The sequence below is a fragment of the Hyla sarda genome, chromosome 1 (assembly GCF_029499605.1).
Source record: "Hyla sarda isolate aHylSar1 chromosome 1, aHylSar1.hap1, whole genome shotgun sequence".
Lineage (NCBI taxonomy): Eukaryota > Metazoa > Chordata > Amphibia > Anura > Hylidae > Hyla > Hyla sarda.
This window is the reverse complement of record NC_079189.1, coordinates 186,789,286-186,815,057: the sequence shown is the minus strand read 5'-3', so window position 1 is coordinate 186,815,057 and position 25,772 is coordinate 186,789,286. Positions and strand designations below refer to the sequence as shown.

Sequence of the window (25,772 nt, the reverse complement as noted above, 5' to 3'; positions counted from 1 at the left end):
ATATTTTGATCCAAGTCTGCTTAAGCATCCACGTTCTGGAGAATGGGATCCTCACCCCCAAGTGACCCAATTTTTAACTTTATGGGTCAGGAAACCTATCGATAGAGCCACTCGTAACAGATTACGAGCAGAATGCCCTAGACCTAATATCCCAAAGAAATTATCCATTACCCCTGAAATTGACCCTCCACTGATTAAATACCTAAACAAATCGGGAAAAAATCCCAAAAAGGGTATAGACCGTTCCTTTAAGACAATCCAAGACAGGTTTTTAGACCTTCTAGGTCCCTTAACAAAAATTTTGGACCTCACTGAAGAGGCTAGTTCCTCTGGCAACCCAGTGAACTTAGAGGTCCTCAAAGGATGGGCCCAAAGGGCCCTGTGTATATTTGGTGGCATTAATACTACCATATGCACTGAACGCAAAAGGTCCATTCTATTAAAATTGGACCCTCAGTTGATCAACCTAGCTACAACTGAACCTGAATCCTCCACTGATGGCCTTCTCTTTGGAGATACGTTTATTAAAGAAATAAATAAATATGTAGCATTATTTTTATCACATGATAAGGCCCAAACATCTCTTAAGAAGGTTTTTCAACCTCGGGTTTTACCCAGGGCTGGGAAAAGAAGGGGCAATTTTCCCAGCCGCCAGTCTCATGAGAGACAATATACACGTGCCCCCCCAAGAACAGACAGATTCCAGAACCCTACCTCCACCTATCAATCCAGTCCATTCTTTCCAACAAGAGGAAGACCGTGGAGAGCCAGAGGACATCGCGGATATCCCAGATCTCGACCCAACGCTGGTAAGTCTTTATCCGATATTTTCTTCCCCACTTCCATTAGGAGGCAGAATTGCGTATTTTTTCCATACCTGGGCCATAATAACATCCGACCCGTGGATTCTAAACACAGTCCTGGGTTATCAGATACAGTTTGTCCAACCTCCTCCTCAGATTTTAACTCCTCATCCAATTCATTTTTCAGAGGAAAACAGATCACTCATAGAGTCAGAGATCATAGAACTAAGCTCCAAAAAGGCAATCATCCAGGTACCCATGCATTCTCACGGTTTCCTGAGCAATCTTTTTCTTGTAAAAAAGAAGGACGGAGGGTACAGACCTGTTATAAATTTAAAGACCCTAAACAACTATGTACTCTATCAACATTTCAAGATGGAGGGCATCCATCTTTTGAGAGATCTGCTGTTACCACACGATTGGTTAGCGAAAATAGATCTCAAAGATGCATACCTTACGGTTCCCATGCATCTAAAATCTCAACCTTACCTCCAATTTTTATGGAAGGATCAAAAATGGCAATTCACCTGCCTACCATTCGGCCTATCCTCAGCCCCATGGTGTTTTACAAAACTGCTCAAACCTGTTATAGCAATTCTAAGAGCCCGAGGTGTCCGTCTGATTATTTATCTGGACGATATCCTCCTCATGGCTCAATCCCTATCCATAATGCGGCTACACATTCAATGGACTGTGTCCCTCCTCTCCAATCTGGGTTTTATTATCAACACAGAAAAATCCATCCTTTCCCCATCCAAAGAGGTAGAATTTTTGGGATTTCTAATAAATACTCAATCTGCCCAACTCAGTCTTCCTCCCAGGAGGATAAAAACCATTCGAAGGGAGATTCATTCCATCCTGAACAAGCAAACAGTCTCTCTTCGTTCGATAGCTCGTGTAGTGGGTCTTCTTTCTGCTTCGATTCAAGCGATTTTCCCAGCTCCGCTTCATTATCGAGCTCTTCAAAGGCTGAAAGCCCAACACCTTCGGAACGGCTTGGGTTACTCGGACGAAATAGCTCTTACTGCAGATACCACAGAAGAACTTCTGTGGTGGCTAGGACACCTTCAGGATTGGAACGGAAAAACTATATTCAATTCCGTTCCAGATCTGATCATAGAATCGGATGCCAGCCGTTCAGGTTGGGGAGCCCGTTGCGGTTCCTCGTCGACAGGAGGAAAGTGGTCCCCAGAGGAATCACTCTTCCACATCAACTGCTTGGAATTACTGGCGGGTTTCTTCGCTCTCAAGAGTTTTGCGAAGAACAGATCAGATTGTTGCATTCTTCTACGAATGGACAATATCTCCGCAGTACAATATATCAACAAGCTTGGTGGTACAAAATCTTTCCACCTAGCCAACATTGCCAAAGACCTATGGCATTACTGTCTTCACAGGAACATCATTATCAAAGCAGAATACTTACCAGGTCTTTCCAACATAATTGCGGACTGGAATTCCCGCTTCCTTGCGGATTCCAGCGATTGGCAATTGGACCCTCAAATATTCTCTCGCATCAATTCTCTTTGGGGCCCTATTCATCTAGACCTCTTTGCATCACGACTGAATCGTCAGGTTCATCGCTTTTACAGCTGGCGCCCCGATCCGGAGGCAGAAGGCATAGATGCCCTCCTCCAATATTGGCCTTCGGAGATCCTCTATGCATTCCCTCCTTTTATTCTGATTCCGAGGGTTCTCCTCCTCATCAAATCTCAAAAATCAACAGTAATTCTCGTTACCCCTCAATGGCCAACACAGTCTTGGTTCCCTCAGATTCTAGAAATGCTGATCGATTTTCCTCGCCTACTTCCTTGCCATCCGTTTCTCCTTCAGGATCCGGCAGGAAATCCTCATCCTCTCATATCCTCCAACAATCTCTCCTTTGATAGCCTGGTGTGTTTCGGGTCAACAGTCCCGAGTTGCGAACTTTCTAACTTAGAGAAATTCTCTCAAGCGCCTGGGCTCCAGGTACCGGATCTGCTTACAGATCAGCCTGGAAAATTTGGACTAGTTGGTGCATGCAACGGGATTTGGATCCCATACATGCACCTTTAAATCATATTATAAATTTTTTAGCTTCATCTTTTGATTTGGGTAAGGCCTACCGTACTATAAACGTTTACAGATCTGCTATCTCCTTTTACCACGCTCCTATTAATTCCCTTTCTGTGGGTAAACATCCATTAATTTGTAAATTACTCAAAGGCATAAAATTCAGACGTCCACCTTTACCCAGATACCATTCAACTTGGGATGTCAATATTCTCTTACAGTATATCATTTCCTTAGGGGATAATCATTCCCTTTCCTTGAAATCCCTATCTTTGAAACTCACTGCCTTACTCTGCCTAATCTCTCTTAAACGAATTTCGTCAGATGGACGTCAGAGCCCTTGATATTTCTCATAGACAATACTTACCTGACGGTGTTCTTTTTTCTATTCACAGACGTACAAAAACTTCTCTTTTTTCAGTGTTTTATCCCTCTTTTCCTCACCAGAAACACCTCTGCGTAGTTTCCTGCCTTCAGGCTTATGAACAGAGAACTCAATCTGTTCGTAACCGTGCTGACACTCAATTACTCATTTCATTCTGTAAACCCTACCGTCCTGTGTCATCTCCTTCGTTGGCCAGATGGATGAAACAGATTATGCAATCGGCAGGAGTTGACATTTCTATCTTTAAAGCCCACTCCTCCAGAGGAGCCATGTCCACAAAACTAAAACAATCAGGGGTATCCTTGTCGGATATCCTTAAAGCTGCTAATTGGACTTCGGAATCAACGTTTAAAACCTTCTATTTCAGACCAGACCCCCATGTTTCTATGAGTATTATTTAATGTTGTTCATTTCTACATGTTTTATTGTTTAATCTGGTCAAGTTTATTATTATTATTATTTGAGCTTTAAACTTGCAAAATGGAGCCTCCAGTCTTGTAATAAAATTGGAGATTTTCCTAGTCCTTATGAAGGAAAATATGGATTTTATTAAAGACAGGAGGCGAACATTTTCCCTCCCTTTGTCCCATCCCTTTATTATTATTGTTGTTTTCTGTCTCTATCTTTTTAGTGTAACTCACGGATTGTCAAGAATCTTCGTGTCAACAGGATATTCATCCATTCCACATCTTATAGGACCTGTTTCCAGTTTCTCATGAAGTTTACTGCTGTTTATCCTTCTTCAGGACTGTTATCCACAACCTTCTCAGACTTATAAAGATTATTCGCGTTGAATATGTTTTATTTATTCATACATTGTTTTCTTCATTCCAACAAACTCTTATGGATCTCTAGTGTCTTTTACTTATGTTGTTATATTATAATGTTTTGCATCAAAGAAGAGGAGGTATTGTATGTTACCTTGCCTCATATCACCTGTGCTAGCCTCTCATTGGCTGCATAATACACTTCATTTGCATATGTAACGTTTTTTTTCTATAAACTTTATTGTTATATCTTGCTGCTATCATTTAAAGTAGTAAAGAAGAGTTGCAAAATGTTCGCCTCCTGTCTTTAATAAAATCCATATTTTCCTTCATAAGGACTAGGAAAATCTCCAATTATATTTAATACTGTACAATTTTGCTCCATGCTAACTTTGGTGTATGTACCATTTAAGGTCTAAAATTACTTATGTTAAACAGATGCCTGTGACTGATGCCATATGGGGACAATAGTCACCCAAAGTTTACCTTGATAAAGGGGTTATCCAGGAATAGAAAAACACAGCTACTTTTTTTTTCAAAAACAGCTCTCTGTGTGTCTTCAGGATGGGTGTGGTTCTGCAGCTCAGTTCCATTGAAGTGAATGGAACCAAGTTGTAAAACAACGCCCAACCTGGAGACAGGAGTGGAGCTGTTTTTGAAAGAAAGTAGCTGTGTTTTTCTATTCCTGGATAACCCCTTTAACAAAACATATACTATGTAGTATACATTTGTTTACAGTATGCCACTGTATAGAACTGTGTAGATGGCTATGCGATTTTATCCAAAGCTATACAAAGATATTGGGGGAGATTTATCAAAAACTGTACAAAGGAAAAGATCCTCAGTTGCCCATAGCAACCAGATTGCTTCTTTCTTTTTGCAGAGGCCTTGTTAAAACTGAAAACAGCGAGCTGATTGGTTGCTACGGGCAACTTTTCCTCTGCACAGGCTTTGATAAATCTCCCCCATTGTATCTAAAAGTATACAAAGATAATGGACACCCTTTTGGTCTCCTTTGAGTGTTCAGTATAAACACACTTTTAGGGCCCATTCATACTAGGTATTTTCCCAGCAGAATTTTGCTTGGAAAATACGATGCAGCAGCCTCCTATTGTTCTCAATAGGATTCTGCTGTATCATTCACACTACAAAATTCTGGACCACAGACTCCTGAGACTCCTGAGAGTAAACATATAATTTATTTCAGCTAAATCTGCTTTGAAATATATTGTCATCTATTGAGGCAGAGCATTTCTTAGTGGTCCTAGCTGACAAAATATCTTCGGTCTGAGATTCAGTAGTGTGAATTAGCCCTTACAGTTAATGTACATGTGGAGTAACCAGCATTGCAGGATGTGATGGAGTGAAAACTTGAAATATCTACCTGTTAAAACTTCTGTAGTCTGGAGCTTCCACATTGTTTCCCAGAGTGGGCATTTTAGGATATAGAGCTTCTAGCAGATCTGGGTCATTCACAATTGCCTCTTGCCAAGGAGACATGTAATACTTAGGAACAGCAGTCTCATTGAATTTTTCTGGAGGAATTTCTTTAAGTGGACCTGTGTATCCTGGAAATGTAAAAGGGACACAATTAACTGCAAGAGGTGCTAAGAGTAACAATGAACAGTAAGCTATTATACAGAATTATAGAAACATGGCTGCTTTTTAAGGTGCCACACCTATCCACAGTTTGTATGTGGTACAGTGACCCCCCGACCTACGATGGCCCCGACATACGATAATTTCAACATGCGATGGCCTCTCAGAGGCCATCACATGTTGAAAGCAGCATCAACTTTTGTATGTCGGGGCCATCGCATTAACGGCTATCCGGCAGCGCTGACTGCTTCAGCTGCCACCGGATAGCCGTTTACGGTGCCCCGTGTGGTCCGCTGACGATCACTTACCTGTCCTCGGCGCTCCGGCGCGTCCTCTTCAGGATTCCCTGCATCCTCGGCGCTCTCCATTATCGTCATCACGTTCCTGCGATTGCCGTCACGTCATCCAATAGGAGCGGCGTGCGTAGCAACGTGATGGCGGCGACTGAGAGCGAGGATGCCGTGGACGCGGCGAGAGCGATGGAAGGCGACATCCCGGGCAGCGGTGACGGTCCGGAGTGGTGTGGACAGGTGAGTACAACTTCCTCTACCAGTAGTCTTCAACCTGCAGACCTCCCGATGTTGCAAAACTACAACTCCCATCTGGAGGTCTGCAGGTTGTAGACCACTGTCCTATACTTTACATTGCACGGATCCCTCAACATACGATGGTTTCAACAAACGCTGGTCCGTTTGGAACAGATTACCATCATATGTTGAGGGACCACTGTAATTCACTGCCACATTCACGTCAACACAGCCTAGCTGTAAGGGCAAGGACACGTAGTGCTGGTCACATGCAGCCAAAAACCAAGCCCATATGTAGCTGTCAACATTTTCAAATACATTGTTACCCCTAATGTATTCCAGTACACGACAAAACACACAGACAGGTGTTTTTCTGTTTCTTGAAGAAAGAAATATTTCTATAACCCTATACAGATTTATATTTCATAAATCTATAGTAGAGATCCTACTGTATGTTTTTATACTCATCAGGCCAAATGTATATACCCTTAAACTACCATCAGCACTTCTCAGTGGGCAAATATACACAATGGGGAAGATTTAACAAAACCTGCGCAGAGGAAAAATTTACCTGTTGCCCATAGGAACCAATCAGATTGCTTCTTTTATTTTTCCGAGGCCTTTTCAAATATATTTTCTTGTTGCTACATGGACACATTGCTCTGGCTTACCATAAATAAGCAGGTTAATATTTAAAGGAGAACTCCAAACCATAAAAATTGTCCCCCATAGTGCCGGCAGTAAAAAAAATAAAGATGTACATACCTTCCTCCGCTCCCCCGGGGCCTCCGGTAACTGTCTCCGGTCTCCGCCGCAATCCAATTCCTGGTTGCCGGTGGTCGGATGAATCAGCCAATCACCAGCCTCAGCTCAGTCCGACTCGGCCGGCGATAGGCTGAGTGGCAGTGTGACGTTTCTGGCCCCGGCCGCAGGTGCCGGTGTAGTGAAGAATTTTGTGTCCTGAAGCGTTTTCACACTGCCGCTCAGCCTATCGCCGGCTGAGCCAGACTGCGCTGCGGCTGGTGATTGGCTGATTCATCCGACCACCGGCAACCAGGAAGTGGATTGCGGCAGAGACCGGAGACGGTTACCGGAGGCCCCGGGGGAGCGGAGGAAGGTATATACATCTTTATTTTTTTACTGCCGGCACTATGGGGGACAATTTTTATGGTCTGGAGATCTCCTTTAAGGCTGGTATACACTATGGAGGGGCTTCATCAAAGCTTGTGCAGAGAAAAAGTTGACCAGTTGCCCATAGCAACCAATCAGATCACTTCTTTCATTTTTAAAAAGGCGTTTGAAAAAAGGAAATAAGCAATCGGATTGGTTGCTATGGGCAACTGGTCAACTTTTCCTCAGCAGAGGTTTCGATAAATCTCCCCCCTATATACCTAAATATATATTGTCACCATTTCAAGTCAGTGGTTTGAGCGTTTCCAGTCACACTTACTGTATCTCTAAGAAACAGAATCACCGAAAAGAACTAGGAAATTCCAAACTGGCTAAGGAAGCAATGGTAGCCCAAGAGCTTGATGGAATGGGCATTTCACACACAAGGCTGAGATCATATGTCCTGTACAATGCCAAGCATTGGCTGGAATGGTAGAAAAGACACCATCATTGGACTCTGCTGTGGAAAAACTTTCTCAAGAGTGATGAGTCATGTTTCACCATCTAGAAGCCTGATGAAGGATTTTGGTGGGTTCCAGAAAAGATCTTTATGTTGTAATATGAAGTATACCTGGAAAGTTTTTAGAGGAAGAATTTAGTGAGCCACAAGCCTTAAAGGGGTACTCCACTGGAAAAAAAATTTTTTATAAATCAACTGCTGCCAGAAAGTTAAACAGATTTATAAATTACTTCTATTGCTTCTATTCAAAAATCTTAATCCTTCCAGTACTTATCAGCAGCTGTATGCTCCACAGGAAGTTATTTTCATTTTGAATTTTCTTTCTGTTCTCTGCTGACACCTCTGTCCATTTAGGAACTGGCCAGAGTAGGAGCAAATCCCCATAACAAACCTATCCTGCTCTGGACAGTTCCTAAAATGGACAGAGGTGTCGGCAGAGTGCACTGTGGTAAGGCAGAAAACAAATTCTAAAAGAAAAGAACTTCCTGTGGAGCATAAAGCAACTGATAAGTACTGGAAGTGTTAAGATTTTTTAATAACATTAATTTAAATCTGTTTGAATTTCTGGCACCAGTTGATCAAACAAAATGTTTTTCCAGTGGAGTATCCCTGGGCACAAAGGGTGGCATGAGTAGATGAATCATAAGTAGTTAAAGAGAATGTGGGGAAAGAAGAGGAAGATGTAGGGACAGTACTATAGCAAAAAAAAAAAAGGGCTGTAGAGGTTTTTTAGTTGTCACGGCAGCATGTAAAAAAATGATTGTGTGAAAACAGTGAAAAGAGGCCATATAAGGTGAAGGACATCCATATTGTCCTAAAGGACCTAGAGAGAGGATTTTAGTATGCAGTAAGAGACACTAAAGAAGCTCCTGTGCTGATAATAAAAATCAATATAAGGCCTTTCATTATATAATAAAAATATATTCTTTATCTACTTAAAAAATATTGTAGTTTTTTGGCCAACTTGCCAATTCTTCATAAATTTATGGTCTTAAAGGGGTATTCTGGCCAAAAACATCTTATCCCCTATCCAAAGGATAGGGGATAAGATGTCTGATCACGGGGGGCCCGCCGCTGGGACCCCCGCGATATCCCTGCAGCAGCACTCATTCTATGCGTTGCTGCGTCTGAAGTTTGGGAAACCTCCGGGCTTCCGAGACGGGGACGTGATGTCCCGCCACGCCCCCTCCATTCATTTCTATGGGAGAGGGTGTTGTGGCCGTTACACCCCCTCCCATAGAAATGAATGGAGGGGGCATGGCGTGACGTCACGTTCCCATCTCTGAAGCCCAGAGCGTTCAGAAAAAGCAAACGCAGCCAAGCATAGAATAAGGGCTGCCACAAGGAGATCGCGGGGGGTCCCAGCAGCGGGCCCCCGCGATCAGACATCATATGCCCTATCCTTTGGATAAGATGTTTTTGGCGGGAATACCCCTTTAATTTACAATGTTTTTAGTTAGAATGGTTATCAAAGAATGAACTGATATTATAACTTTGGAGACCACTGTGCTGGTACTCTCACTGAATGGAGTAGTTGCGACTTTCATTGTGTAAAAGGTAGATAGCTGATGCTTGTCCTTATAAAAGTATACAGCAAAGACTAAATAAAGCCGGTGATGCTTTCAATTTTAACTCTATTATCGGCTTACAATAGAGAAACGATAATTGTTTCAAGAATATAAAGTCTAGAGACATAAGTAAGCAGAAACTTGAGCATCGTAGGTTCAGCCCTTTGGCTAACAGGCTGTATATCTGGAAAGGATGTAGGCTTAGTTCTCTGTACAGCAGTGAATGGAAATTAAGGGAGGGGTAGTGAAGCCAAAATGTGCAAATAACATGATTTTAACACATCATAATACTTTATCATGTAAAACCACAGTAGCTGCACATGATTTTCCGGGTGAGGCTCTGAATCCTAGGAATTCTTTATGCAGGGTGGATCTGTAAATAAGAAGGTGACTTTTCAGAACAGAAATATTTTAAAGAGACTATAAAATAGAAAATGGCCACCATACTGTACATATGTTATCTTACCGTTATTATGTTGGAGGCATAATAAATGTGTCCAAAATTTTAAATTGTTATATAGAATGGTTTTACCAAAGAGATCATTTACACTGCTGCTACAAAATGTTGCAATATTCCTATTATTGTTTACTACACATGTGTACTAGGTGTCGGGCAAAAGTTGGAAGGCCACTGTAAACATTAGTCCATCTAGTCCATACCTATCATATATGGCCAGCTTTAAATAACAGATACAGATTGGTTTGGGTTGTTTTACGGATGTGCTACCTATAGTAACCTTATGTCTCCCTTCAGCAATTGGCCTCTTATGCCATTCGATGTGTTATCATACAAGGTGGAACATCATGAAGCAGGCTTATAGACAAACTGTAAGTCCATAGCAATCTTACTGTAAGGCACAGAAAACTGTGATGTAGAAATATTTGGAGTCAGGAAGGAAATATTCCCTAGTATGGGGCAATTGGCACCTACCTCATAAGGGTGTGTTTTGACTTCCTATAAATAAGAAGCTCACCCACGGCTACTTTTCTTGCCTAATTAAGTATCCATCTTAAGCGACAAATTCTCAACTGGGTGACGGTCCCTATTCTGAGTATGTGCAGGAGTGTAACAAGGTCTAAAACAATCAAACAAACACTGTGCAGGTGTCAGGGAAACAGGTCAGGTTAATAGGCAAAGCATAAGGTACAAAACACAGGAAACAAACAGACAGACAAACAGAGACAGTGTAGTCAGATAGGCTAAATTGATACCAGAAAAGCTCAGAGTACAAAGACGGATGATGGAGGGATAATCAGGTCACAAAGTCTTTCTGCACTAGCTTCAGCATTACTCCTTAAAAAAACAAACTGACTGGGAATTTATGTGCACCTGAGAAGGACGTGGATGCTAAGACCAGATATAATTGGCTCTTTGTCTAAGCACCCTGATAGGTCCAGGCACCGTCACAGCAAAGCATGATGCTTCAGCCAAACACAGGAAAATTAACCCTTATTTCATTTCCAGATCCTATAGGTTAAATTTGATGGACTCCTGTTACGCCGAGCGCTCTGGGTCCCTGCTCCTCCCCGGAGCGCTCGCGGCGTTCTCCTCTCTGCAGCGCCCCAGTCAGACCCGCTGACCGGGAGCGCTGCACTGACACTGAAGACGGCGATGCGATTCGCATAGTGGGACGCGCCCGCTCGCGAATCGCATCCCAAGCCACTTACCTGTCCCGATCCCTGGCTGTCACGTTCTGGCGCGCGTGGCTCCGCTCTCTAGGGCGCGCGCGCGCCAGCTCTCTAAGATTTAAAGGGCCAGTGCACCAATGATTGGTGCCTGGCCCAATCAGTCTAATTAGCTTCCACCTGCTCCCTGTCCATATAACCTCACTTCCCCTTCCCTGCTCGGCCGGATCTTGTTGCCTTGTGCCAGAGAAAGCGTTTTGTGTATGTCCCAAGCCTGTGTTCCAGACCTTCTGCTGTGCCCCTGACTACGAACCTTGCGACCTGCCCTGACCTTCTGCTACGTCCGACCTTGCTCTTGCCTTGTCCTTTTGTACCGCGCCTGTCTCAGCAGTCAGAGAGGTTGAGCCGTTACCGGTGGATACGACCTGGTTGCTACCGCCGCAGCAAGACCATCCCGCTTTGCGGCGGGCTCTGGTGAATATCCAGTAGCAACTTAGAACCGGTCCACCGGTACGGTCCACGCCAATCCCTCTCTGACACAGAGGATCCATCTCCAGCCTGCCGAATCATAACAACTCCTCTTTTTCAACCTTATCAACTATGTAATTATGTATCTTCTGTCAGTCTTAAAGAGAGCAAAGAACTCAACACTCCTTATGCTTGTTTTAGAAGTACAGTTAGTTAGGGTTAGGGTTGTTCTTTTTATTATTGTTTTAAATATATAACTTTATTTATTGTTAAATTTATATTCCCAAAATTTTTTATATTTTTGTAAAAATAATGCGCATCTCACCAGATATTCCAGAATCAATGTTAATATCAAATCTAGGATTAGAAAAACAAAACTGATTTCTCCCAAAAACAGCACCACGTCTGTCCTAAGTTTGTGTGTGGTGTCGCAGCTCAGTTTCATTGAAGTTAAATTAAATGTTTTTGGAAGAAATTATCTCTGTTTCTCTATTCCTGGATTATCCATTTAAACTTCCTGCATTTTCCCCCCTATAGCTTTACTGTATCCACCTCAGTAAGTGTTAAGGTGGACACACAAGCTTAGTCTTGCGTTTCTAGATGCCAGTGAAGCTGCAGTGTCTTCTTTGCTTGGCAGCGAAGGAAATAACAATTGTGCTTGCTTAGCACCTCCTCTGACAATTACTAAGGTGAATATGATAAATGTATTGAAAATAAACGATAACATGGGACTATACTAACATCATTCCTCAGATAAGTCAGTTAAAGAGTACCTGTCATCAAACCATATTTTCTACACTAACTTTGATTATATCCCCTAACTACTCCTATCACCCTTCCTGCCCTTAAAAAAATGTTCAGAGCTTTAAAAAGCTGTGTATCATACCTTTCCCCTTACTCACATTGTGTGAGCATCCAGCAGGAGAAAGAGGGTGTTCCCCAGCAGGTGCGATGTCACTGAAGCCTGTGAGAGCTGTGCCTTGCCATGCCCCGCACCCACTTCCTGAGCTTGGTCTCCTGTCAGGCCGGGAGGAGACCAAACTAACTGTTTGACTTGCGCAGGAAACAGAACAGAGCCACCTAGTGTCCTTTTTTTCAATCACATTAAAACATATACTCTAAAGGTTGAGAATTTTAACAGCAAGTAAATAACAAACTGTCTTATAATTACATAAGGAACAATATATTAGTTTGGTGACAGGTACTCTTTAAGTTAAAATAGAGCTAACCAAAGCAATATAATCATAGAGCAGACAGGTTTTAGCATGAAAATCAGCTTATAAGTGCAACAAAAACACCTTTTTTTTTTTAATATAACTTTTAATCGTAAATAACTAAAAATGATATACATATAGGCCCACATTTATCATTGCAGTGCAAGGGAAGCATTTTTTACACCTTTTTTTTGTGTGCTGTGTAGGAGCACCACATTTATTAAAAGGTAAAAGAGCTTTGATAAATTTTGTGCAGGTCACATTTTCTGAAATTTCTGTCTACACATACACCAAAAAGCTACACCATGTCTGTGCTGGTGTAGTTTTAGAGACTTTTCAGTGGCTTTGCGACTTTTTTTGCTCCTTTTTACAAAAAGGGGCAATGATAAATCCCTTCCATATCATGTCTATTGCCAAAATCAGTGGATTGCAACTCAAAATCAGTGGATTGCAACTCAAAATCAGCAGAAATGTGTAAACAAAAAGGGGCAAAAAAAGGCGCAAAAACCCCTGCTTGCGCCTTTTTTTGCCCCTTTTTTAGATACAAAAAACAGTCTAAAGACAATGATAAATGTGGGCCATAATGTTATCAACAAAGTTAACTAAGCAGCCGAATATGCATGAAAGACATAGGAGATAGGAACATACTCACTACAAAACAGAAAGGAGCCTCAAATAAGTGAGGTAGATCCCCACAGCAGAGTGGTCATTAGATCATGGCCCATTTGAGTTATGCCTCAAGTACAATATCATAGGTATAGTATGACATAACTCAGCACAAGAAAATCTTTACCGCAATGTGGATATCATAAACAAAAATAAATATAAACGAGGACAAGGAGGAAGGGGCACTTACACTTCAGATGGTCGCTTGAAGACAATGTTCAGCAAGGACAGTTCCAAATGAAGGAAAAAGGGGTAGGGTTCTAAGGGAAAAATAAACCAATGAAACATCCAATCCCTGAAAAATACCTGTGTCCTAAAAAGGACACCCCTATTTATATTGTGGTCTTAACCACTATACCCCCCTCAGGCGTCCCCTCCTAAGTAGTGTGCCTAAATCCTATGATGATGCATAATCATATTGCTCAATATCATAGAAATACATGAAAGTTATGCACAAGATGTGAAATAGACATAATGCCCCCAAAAAATAGCAATAATACTCGTTTCCCGCCAGAAAGTATAAAGTATGAGGTTCCTCAGGAGGTATACAGCTATGCACAGAGATACTAAAGCCTATGATAATGGGCTAGAATCTGTTTGATACAGCATAGAGGTGCACACAGATGGTTCTTCCTTCATTTGGAACCGTCCTTGTTAAACATTGTCTTCAAGCGACTATCTGAAGTGTAAGTGCCCCTTCCTCCTCGCCCTTTTGCTTATATTTATTTTTGTTCATGATATCCACATTGTGATAGAGATTTTCTTGTGTTTAGTTATACTATACCTATGATATATACTATACCTATGATATATACTATACCTATGATATATACTATACCTATGATATATACTATACCTATGATATTGGGCCATGATCTAATGACCACTCTGCTGTGGGGATCTACCTCATTTCTGTTTTGTAGTGCGTATATTCCTATCTCCTATGTCTTTCATAGGACATAGCATATTCGGCTGCTTGGTTGACTTTGTTGATAACATTATATGTATGTCGTTTTTAGTTATTTACGATTAAAAGGTACGTTTTAAAAAAGTTTTTTGTTGCATTTATTAGCTCAGTTAAAGCCATCACGCCCCCTCCTATAGACTTGCATTAAGGGGCAGGGCGTGACATCACGAGGGGGCGGGGCTATGATGTCAAGAGCTCCCGGCGCCGGCTCCAGCATTCCAACGCTGAGCAGCGGAGTACCCCTTTAAGTTAAAGGGTACCTCTCATCAAATAAACTTTTGATATATTTTAGATTAATGAATGTTGAATAACTTTCCAATAGCATGTTAATGAAAAATATGCTTCTTTCTATTGTATTTTTCCCGATCAGTCCTGTCAGCAAGCATTTCTGACTCATGCTGGAGTCCTAAACACTCAGAGCTGCCAGCCTGCTTTGTTCACAGCCAAACTTTCTGTGAACAAAGCAGGCTGGCAGCTCTGAGTGTTCTCCTTTGTGAACAAAGCAGACTGGCAGCTCGTAGTGTTTAGGACTCCAGCATGAGTCTGAAATGCTTGCTGCCAGGACTGGTAGGGAGACCCCTAGTGGTCATTTCTTCAAAGTGGAAAATTAAATAGAAAGAAGCATATTTTTTAATAACATGCAATTGTAAAGTTATTCTGCATACATTAATCTATAATATATCAAAAGTTTTTTTGATGAGAGGTACCCTTTAAGTGGATTTGCCTTTAGCCAATATTCTTTTAGGACAATCCCCGCCTTAATGCCATCATAGACAACGGCGATGGAATTGCATGGGGTAACACAAATTCCATTGCTAGAGAAATATTTTTGCTAGCGACAAAGTTTTTGTTAACTTATGCCAGTGTTTCTGTTGTGTGTTGATGCAAAACAGCAACTTTTAGTGTTTTGGGACAGCCATAGGCTGGGAGTTGTAGTGTTGCAACAGCTGGAGGCCCACTGGTTGGGAAACACTGACTTTTGCATAAACCTCTTCTATCCATTCCTTCCTCCATATGCAATCCAATAATCTGTAGAATGTCTAGTTCAGGGCAAAAATGGCACACACAAATATTGTTTGTGGATTGCTATACTCACTAAAACAGACTGTATTTCTAAAGCGAGCCTAAGGAGTGCCGAGTTTTTGTGGACTGCCATGAAGCATCCCTTCACATAGACAGGCATGACTTAACTATAATAAAAGTAAAATAACCAAATAATTGTTTGTCCAACCCCTATCTCTACTGCAAACAGACCAAAAGAGTATAGATAAGTGGCCACCAGACACCTCACATTGCTTTTTATTAAAGAAACAATATCACTAGAAGGGCTCCATAGACTATAATCACTCGATGGCTAAAACCCTACATTTCCTGTAGGGAGGAACAGGAGAGGGGCCATGACTATCATCTATTATGAATGGTAGACCCTGTGTTATCTATACATAGGTGTCACCTATTACTGTAATCCTGTCTGTGATGATAAAGAGGTGACTGTTAGGTGATCAATAACCGGAAGTATCAGTTTATTTTTAATATTTTTTTTTATTTTTTATAAATAGACAGTCATGGGTCAGGTGAAGGAGTTGGGTGCAGCTGAGATCTACTAGTAATAACAGATATTGGAGATCACTACAATGTCATTCATTTAACTGTTTAAATGCTGTTATCAATAGGAATTGCAGAATCATGACAGTTTTTAGATGCATCATAGGGGGTCCAGGGCCCCTACGGCAATGTAATCATGGGGAGCCCTTGGGTTGTCAGGACAGTCTAAGGCCTAAGACTATGTCAAGTTGTAGCGATAGAGCGCTGAGTTCTACATTGTAATGCTTTGCATTGTTCTATGTACACAATCTATTGATCCATAAGAGCAATCAATCAATAATTTATAGGCTTCTAGGGGGCTAAAAAAGTGTTCAAAACATTTTATTTTTAATAATATAAAATAATAAAGGGTGCAAGTAAAAATAACTTGTCCTGCAAAACATAAGCCCTAATACAATTTTGTCAGGGCAAAAATAAAAAGTTGTAAGTCTTAGAAGGTTAAGTAGAAAGGGGTTGGGAAGGGGTTAAGGAAGTGTATGCTAGTCAGTTAGGTGCTTCAGCTTGTTATCTTTACGGTCAGTTTACGGGTAGCATACTTTCAGTTGAAAATGAAAAATTCCTATTGCAAACTTTGCATTACTGCAGAATTCAGACATACACACAAACACACACACACATGTGATGTCCCAGTATGGGATTTGTATCTAACAGTCCTATCAGCTTGAGTCCCTGCACGTCCCCAGGGCTCACCTGCAGTGTACCCCCATAATGTAATTAGTTGTATATCAAGTGTAAAGGACCTTTGATATGGTCACATGGTTGCTGATCACATGATAATGGTTGTTACATGTTAAAGTCACATGTTTTGTTACCCAGAGAGCACCAGGTGACCAGATGACCCACAGCTAGCCTATGGGCTCCTTGCACAGCCCCCCTTTATATGGAAGGGAGGAGCTGCAATCTGCCTCTTTCTCTCTTATGATTCACTTTCTGCTGAGGTCAAGTCCAGTCCAGACATCTCAGAGCCATTGTCCAGCACATCTGGAAACCTCAAGCCTAAAATACAGCCACAAGTCAGTAAGTCAACACTATCTCAAGTCAAGTCTATTATAGTCAGCATGGCTGTCCTAAAGTCTGTCAAAGTCACTGCAAGTCCCAGCAAGCTGCGAGATTCCCTGTGTTACTAGTCACCTCTCTGGGATCCAGGCCTAGATGTAAAGACTGTACCATCTGTCTACCTCAGTAAAACTACCATTAACCCTAACCTGGCCTTGGACTCTTATTTGCCCTGCCTAACTAGGACTAGCGGTGCTACCGTTCGGGTGGTTCTCAGTAAAACCACGCCCTGGCATCACAAACATTTAGGGGTTAACACCATCTGCCCCTGGGCTACAACATCTGCCCAATATACCTCATCTTCACACGCCGTGGCACACCACACACACTCACACGCAGTCTTGGTCTAAATGTCCCCTTCTCAGCTTGCAAGTCCAAATGATTACATCAGCATGTCCCTGACAGTTAGTGTGAATTCCTTCCTATAGATACACTCTTCCTATTGAGGGAACTGTGATCGGTACACCTTGTATATTACAGAGGGTGAAACACAAGAGACCACACTATGCAACAATGGCACTTCTTCCATTGTAAGGGCTGATGAACTTTTTCTTGTATATAGATGTCTTTGAGAAGTAAGGGCCAGTCAGGACAGTAGTATGTAAATATATTCTGCTTAAACACAGTATATATATACAATGGTGTCAGTACTGGCTGATACCATAGCTATGTGTGTAATTATAGTTAAATATATAGTTAAATTAGTAAGTGATGTCTGATGCCAAGAGAAGCTCTTCTTATCCTATCTCATTATTACTCGGATTATAGAGAAGACGTAGAGGTCAACATACCCATGCAATGCAGTCAGAATAAAGCTATGCTGTACGGCAAACACTTTCAATTGCATTTAACACAGATTACAGACATGATAATATTGGTCATAAATATAACATAAATTATTATACAAAGATAGACACTTTCCAATGACTAATACATGTACATTAAGTGAAGATCAAACTTGCCTGGTGCAAGATTTTCAGGGTTTGGAGGGCTCCTTGGATCTGGCGTATTAGGAGGTGTTTGTGGAGCTGTTTGTTGGCTAGATTCCGTAAAGGTGTCTTCTGCCTTTCCATTCTGGTTAACCTGGTTTTGCTAAAGGAAAAAACATAGTTTATGATTCCTGTATCTATATATTGCCAACATGACATTACTCAAATCAGTCCCTGTCTCCATTGGTGCTCACAATCTAAATTCCCCCATTCCTGTAATGTTTTGAAGGAAAGTGGAGTACCTAAAGGAAACCCATTCAAACACAAGGAGAATTTGTACATGGTGGGATTTGAACCTTGGACCCCAGCACAACGAGGCAACAATACTAACCACCAAGTCACATGCTGCCAGGAGATTGCATGGTATTAATAAAGATCTGGATTTATTTTAACCATTCCACGTGAAGACAGTATGCAGCTGCTATTACAAATACAGTGAATGGATTTGCTCCTAAATGTTTATGGATAGTACAACTGATCAACATCCTTGTATTCCAATGGGCCTAACTCAATGGCATTAGTGATTTTAGAATGTTGTGTTAGAGATTTCAATAGAAAGTATATATGAGTCATGCCATCATGATTTGGGCACTGAATGGAGTCAAATATCAGATATCAATAGTCATATATCAAATATTTTGATAGCTTGCTGTCTCTGTGCTGCGACCCCTGCAGTCTTTAGGTATAGACAAATAGTGGTTTTACTTACCAACTCGGTATTCCATCTGTCTTATTGCAAATGGATAGGCTCCATTATAGTCTATGGAGCCAGACTCATAGAAACTGGTATATAGGGGCACCCCCCCACCACCAACGGCGATTCCACGATGTGATCGCAAGATCCTGTTGGTTGCCATGGCAGCAGGAGGTCAGCTGATGGCTTCTGTCTGCCTAGTACGGCAGCCTGTGAGGTCCAACCATTGTAGTACTGACTGTTATACTGTGGTGCAGTACAGATGTACTGCAGCATAGTATAACCTGTAAAAAGTGAAAATTTAATAAATTTAATAAATGCCCCTTTCCCAATAAAACCCTATATTTTCACCCCCCCCCCCAAAAAATAAAAAATAAATAAAAAAAACACCCAAACCTATACATAATAGGTATTGTCATGTCCATAATGACATGTGAAATAAACTGATACTGGTATTTTTCCTGCACAGTGAACACCGTTAAAAAACAACAACAAAAAAAATGCTAATTTAGATCCAAAACAAGGATAAAAAAAGATCAAAAGGTACCATGAGTCCCAAAAATTGTACCAATAAAAAGTACAGCTTGTTCTGCATAAAATAATGCGATAAAAAATAAATTAAAAAAATGTCAGAAATTTTTGAATTTTTCACAATATTTTGGAGTTTTTCACAAAGAATGCTGCATGACTCAACAAACATTTACCACTAATATAAAGTACAATATGTCATGAAAAAAACTATCTCAGAATCGCATTGCTAAGTCAAAGCATGTCAAAGGAATTGCCAGTTAAAGAGACACGTACCAGATTTGAAAAATTGTGCTTGGTTATTAAGGTAAAAACAGGCGGCATCCTTAAGGGGTTAAAACCTCTTGTGATATTATTTTTTAGTACAGCAATATGTCGATAGAATGTTTTTTTACAGATGTCCTATGATCAGGTTGTATACAGTTGGTGTAATACCCATTGTACACTATGTACCTAGGTACAGTACCCATGTAAAGTATGTATGATCATGTCATGTTGCTGGCTGTAAAGCTGTATTTGTTTAACGTCAGTGGAATCTGTTGTAATGTGATGGTATGAGGAAATGAATAACTTCAGCTACTACTGACAACATGACGCAATCCTAAAATTTTGTGGTTGTGAGTTTCCAAAGTAATAGCTGGAGCCTTAACATATTTATGTCACTGCTCAGAGCTGTATTAATAGTGAATGTTCCAAAACATTATATAACACATATAAGTAATATTATATTATCTGCTTCCAACAGAAACTCTCATCATTTTATGTGTTTTGTTTCCTTATAAGAGTTCCTGTCATCAAGTAAAACTTTTGATATTGTATTCCTTATGAAAAGTTAAGCCTATTTGCCATATATCTTCAATATTTCCAGCAATTTTTTTCTGTTTAAAAAGTGGCCACTAGGGGTCTCTCTTCTAAGGTGTTCAGCATGCCCTGCATAGCCTCCGGACTTGTGCCAGACTGGCACTGGTCCAATTTCCGGAAGGGCGGTTTTGGCGGTACATGAGCGCGGCTCTGCTAATCTCTCGCTCCCTGCCTGTCAATGATGCAGGCGGAAGCGAGCACTGTGCAGGGCTTTCTGAACACAGAGATACCCAACGCCCCCTGCCTCTTGTCCCCGCCCCCCAGATAGGCTTTGCTCATCTGTCTGCCCTCAGTGCAGTGCTGATGGTCCTAGGTGACAGGAGTGATAGGAGTTTGGCACAGTTATCTGCTCTGATAGAGGTCTTATATAACTTACGGCTCCGATGTCCCTTCTCTCTGTATGCCTGGCGATGAGGGAACTCACAGCCTGCCTGCCGTGATTGGCTCCCTATTCTATGCGCGCTCCCGATCCCAAGGGCAGCATAGAACAGGGAAAGGCAGAAGCATTACTAAGCAGGCTTCAGGTGACATCACGCCTGCCGGGTAATGTCCCCCTGCAGCAGCAAAAGCAGAGAAACAGTGAGCAGACATTATAAAGCCCTAACTAGAGAAATAATGGGCGAAATTTAAAAAGAAAACATGCTGTGGACTCAGGGTAAAGAGGGGAACACGCAGAGAAGATAATTAGTCAACTTTACTTGGTGGCAGGTGCCCTTTAAGTTTGTAGTCTCTGCATTAACCATGATCGTTTGTCATACCGTTGGTGTGCTTAAAAGCTTTAATAAATGTTTTATTTTAGATGATGTTTTTATTGCATTTTTAAACATGTTATAACAAAACAAAGGTTTTGTATAACAATGTGTAAAGATAAGTAAGCAGGCAACATAGTATATGAGCAATTACAGGCTACTAGAAAGCTAAAAAGATATAAAACTGTGTACATCATGTTGGGCTGTAGGTCAGTTGTTGTTCTAACACCTTTATCTGCAGATGAGCCATATAACAAAGCAAAAAGCCATATAAAAAGTCGAGGGCCATATAGCAAATCAGAGGGTTATAATATCCCTGCTGAATCTCTTATTCTAAACTAAAAGTCAAAGGCTACTTTAGGCTTGTGGCCTACAAGAGTTCAGGGGCATTCTGAGCTAAGATAACACATCCTAGATCTGAATGAATGAACTAATCGTATGAAATACTTTCGTCTTTACATAATTGAATGTGCTGACCACAAAATCACACAAAACTTATCAACGGAAATCAAATTTATCAACCCATGGAAGTCTGGATATGGAGTCACACTCAAAATCAAAGTGGAAAACCACACTACAGGCTGATCCAACTTTGATGTAATGTCCTTAAAACAAGTCAAAATGAGGCTCAGTAGTGTGAGTGGCCTCCATGTGCCCGTACGATCTCCCTACAATGCCTGGGCATGCTCCTGATGAGTCTGGACAATCTGTGGTGCAATGTGGCATTGGTGGATGGAGCGAGACATGATGTCCCAGATGTGCTCAATCGGATTTAGGTCTGGGGAACGGATGGGCCAGTCCATAGCATCAATGCTTTCCTCTTGCAGGAACTGCTGACACACTCCAGCCAAATGAGGTCTAGCATTGTCTTGCATTAGGAGGAACCCAGGGCCAACCACACCAGCATATGGTCTCATAAGGGGACTGAGGATCTCAGTACCCACTGGCAGTCAGGCTACCTCTGACAAGCACATGGAGGGCTGTGAGGCCCTCCAAAGAAATGCCACCCCACACCATTAATGACCCCCCGCCAAACCGGTCATGCTGGAGGATGTTGCAGGCAGCAGAACGTTCTCCAGACTCTGTCACGTCTGTCACATGTGCTCAATGTGAACCTGCTTTAATCTGTGGAGAGCACAGGGCGTCAGTGGTGAATTTGGCAATCTTGGTGTTCTCTGGAAAATGCCAAACGTCCTGTACAGTGTTGGGCTGTAAGCACAACCCCCACCTGTGGACGTCGGCCCACATACCACCCTCATGGAGTCTGTTTCTGACCGTTTGAGTGGATGCATGGACATTTGTGGCCTGGTGGAGGTCATTTTGGGCTCTGGCAGTGCTCCTCCTTGCACAAAGGTGGAGGTAGCGGTCCTGCTGCTGGGTTGTTGCCGCCTACGGCCTCCTCCATGTCTCCTGATCTACTGGCCTGTCTCCTGGTGGCACCTCCATGCTCTGGACGCTACGCTGAAAGACAAAGCAAACCTTCTTGCCACAGCTCACATTGATGTGCCATCCTGGATGAGCTGCACTACCTGAGCCACTTGTATGGGTTGTAGACTCCGTCTCATTCTACCACTAGAGTGAAAGCACCACCAGCATTCAAAAGTGACCAAAACATCAGCCAGGAAGCATGAGAAGTAGTCTGTGGTCACCACCTGCAGAACCCCTCCTTTATTGGGGGTGTCTTGCTAATTGCCTATAATTTCCACCTGTTGTCTGTTCCATTTGCACAACAGCATTGTCAATCAGTGTTGCTTCCTGAGTGGACAGTGTGATTTCACAGAAGTGTGATTAGAGTTACATTGTGTTGTTTAAGTGTTCCCTTAATTTTTTTGAGCAGTGTATTTTTTTCCTTTTTTCCTTTCCTTTTTCTTAGTTTCTTCCTCTCCTTCCTAAATTCCTTCTCTTCTACCTTCCTTCCTTTTTTCTTCTTTCCTTCCGCCCTACCCCCACAGAAATGTTCTGTGTACCATGTCTGAGGCAAATCAAGTTTAGTCACCTGATGAAATACAACATGAAATGACCTCTCCTACATTCAGTCATTCTCCGTTTCGCAATGTACCCAGTACTTTATTATTGTACACAGAGTACTGTTAAGTTTCGAGCAAAACATTCAACTTTCTCAGTCTGCAGCCACCTGTGGAGGCAGGAACTAAAGTAAAATATTAACAAGAATATGAGTCATCTGCTCACCACGTGTAATGTGGCTTTGTATTTAGCTTGTGCTTATGATCCGGCTTTTCTATTCAGCCCACACTGTGCTCTGACCGTGCAGTATGGAAATTGAATGCAACTACTTGGCGGCATACTAACTTCCTTTCAGACACAGACCATTAAGTGAAATTGTTGGTGCAGGACTACAGGTCACTGAGATGATGTATACCTAGCTCCTGAGGACAGTGATCAGGTACAGCAGTGTGTATCTACTGACGTCTGCTGTCATGTGACTGGACATTATGGGGCAGCTCAGAGATAACAGGAGAATGACATCTAACACTTACTATTTATAAGATCAGATTGTGCACAGCAGTCCATTGTGATAGTTACACAGGTTGTTACAAGCTAGCGTAGAAGTGCTATTGCTGTCGTCATGTTGAAGGATACTGGGGAGGATATTACATAACTATCTCTTCCTTAAATGGGCACTGTCAGATCTAAAAACCTTTTCTAAGTTGTTACTGTTGAAAATTAAGGGCCTCTTGTAATATTGTTGTTTAAAGGGGTACTCCGCCCCTGGCATCTTATCCCCTATCCAAAGGATAGGGGATAAGATGTTAGATCACCGCGGTCCCGCTGCTCGGGACCCCGGGGATCGCTGCTGCGGCACCTCGCCATCATTACTGCGCAGAGCAAGTTCGCTCTGTGCGTAATGACGGGCGATACAGGGGCCGGAGCAGCGTGATGTCATGGCTCCGCCCCTCATGACATCACGGCCCGTCCCCTTAATGCAAGTCTATGGCAGGGGGCGTGATGACACGTCACAAGGGGCGGAGCCGTGACGTAACGATGCTCCGGCCCCTGTATTGCCCGTCATTACGTGCAGAGCGATCTCGCTCTGCGCAGTAATGATAGCGAGGTGCTGCAGCAGCGATCCCCGGGGTCCCCAGCAGCGGGACCCCGGCGATCTGACATCTTATCCCCTATCCTTTGGATAGGGGATAAGATGTTTGGGGCGGAGTACCCCTTTAAACTTTTTTGAGTATTTAATAAAGAAAACAGCTTCTAAAAATTTTGGAATATTTTATAAAGAAGACGACTCCTGAAAATCCCACCACTAGGGTTCCCCATACCTACTGGGACACTAACCAGTCCTAATCAAATGAATATACTTTATTGATTCACTAAAAGACATAATATGCACAAGATTCTAACCCTGTATAGCTACTGGAAGGGTGTATATAAGTATGTATAAAAGTCTACAAAAATCTACGAAAGAGCAAAGTATCGCCTAAAGTGAAATGGAGAAGAAAAGATTCCTGCAAACAGTACCACTGACTAAGTCTGTAAACATAGTTAAAGCATGGCACAAAACCAACGCTATTTATATTTATTGCATGTAACGTGCCAAGTCTTGTCACACAGGTAAACCCCCAATGCATGATTCACGTTTCTGACACACATGTGAACCTAAAATATGCCTTATAGCAACATTTATAAATTCACATAGATGTATTAGAGATCAATACATAACAGCATCAGATGCCATAATATGGAGGTATTTCCCACAATACATGTCATACAGAGGTACTACTGTAACGGAGCTGGATGTGGATCCTACTAACCTGTGTGGCGATGAGTCGGACCGTATCGGGGAGCGGAGTCTAAGGTGCCACTGGTCTTCACCAGAGCCCGCCACAAGGCAGAATGGGCTTGCTGTGGCAGGTGACATCCAGGTCGCTACCCCCAACACGGCTCAACCACACAGGTAGCTGGCCAATGAGGTACCAGAGGATGAGGCAGAGGCGTAGTCAAACTTAGCACGAGGTCAGGGCAGGCAGCAAAGATGGATAGTCAAATAACGGAGCAGGAAGGTCTGGATACACAGGAAGAGGAAAACAGGCAAAAAAAAAAAAAAATGCTTAATTTCAGGCTAGGGGCACTGAAGATCCAGCAGGGAAGTGTGGGAGGTGCAGGGACTTTATAATGTAGTGTCAGGTGCAAACAGTGAATATGGGTGTGCTGGCCCTTTAAATTTCAGAGCTCCAGTGCACGCGCCCTAGGAGATGGGGGCGCACGCACCGGAGATAGGGTTGCCACCCTGTTGGTATTTTACAGCCGGTATTTTCATCTACATTCCGGGCTGTGCCGGTAAGTTTGGATGAAAAATACCGGCCATGCAATGGCCGGTATTTTTCATTCACTGACAGGGGCGGACGGAGCAGCATCCCCAGAAGAGCACTGCTTTCATGACCGGCCGTACAATGCCCAGGTCTGACACCAGCAGCCTGTGACAGGGAGAGCTCCGTGCGATGACAGGAAGAGATTGTACAGTCCTGGGGAGGGGGCGTGACCTCCTGTCTCCTCTCTCCCCCTCCCCCGCCTTCTCTCTGCCCCGTGCAGTCTTACAACCCTCCATAGGCAGAGCAGGGAGGGGAGAGGCCGTGTATCCTGTCTCCCTCTGCAGCGCAGGGCGGGTGAGTGTCTGTGTATATATGTGTCTGTATATATGTGTCTGTATATATGTGTCTGTGTCTGTGTATATATATATGTGTGTGTGTGTGTGTGTGTAGGGGGGGGGGGGGGGGTAAACTGCCTAATCTGGGGGACAACTATGCTGCCTAATCTGGGGGACAACTATGCTGCCTAATCTGGGGGACAACTATGCTCCTAATCTGGGGGTCAACTATGCTCCTAATCTGGGGGACAACTATGCTCCTAATCTGGGGGACAACTATGCTCCTAATCTGGGGGACAACTATGCTGCCTAATCTGGGGGACAACTATGCTCCTAATCTGGGGGACAACTATGCTCCTAATCTGGGGGACAACTATGCTCCTAATCTGGGGGACAACTATGCTCC

General features: G+C 42.5%; 1 protein-coding gene across 3 annotated transcripts in view; it reads right to left on the bottom strand.

The window, feature by feature from the left end:
- MYOZ2 (myozenin 2) overlaps nt 1-25,772 on the bottom strand; it is a 100,170-nt gene that overhangs the window by 5,501 nt on the left and 68,897 nt on the right. For all 3 annotated transcript variants that reach the window (XM_056565814.1, XM_056565796.1, XM_056565806.1), the window contains 2 exons: nt 17,896-18,025; nt 5,392-5,575 (listed from right to left, as the gene is read on the bottom strand). In XM_056565814.1, the coding sequence (XP_056421789.1) occupies nt 5,392-5,575; nt 17,896-18,025 (314 nt within the window). The remainder of the gene's footprint in view (nt 1-5,391; nt 5,576-17,895; nt 18,026-25,772) is intronic.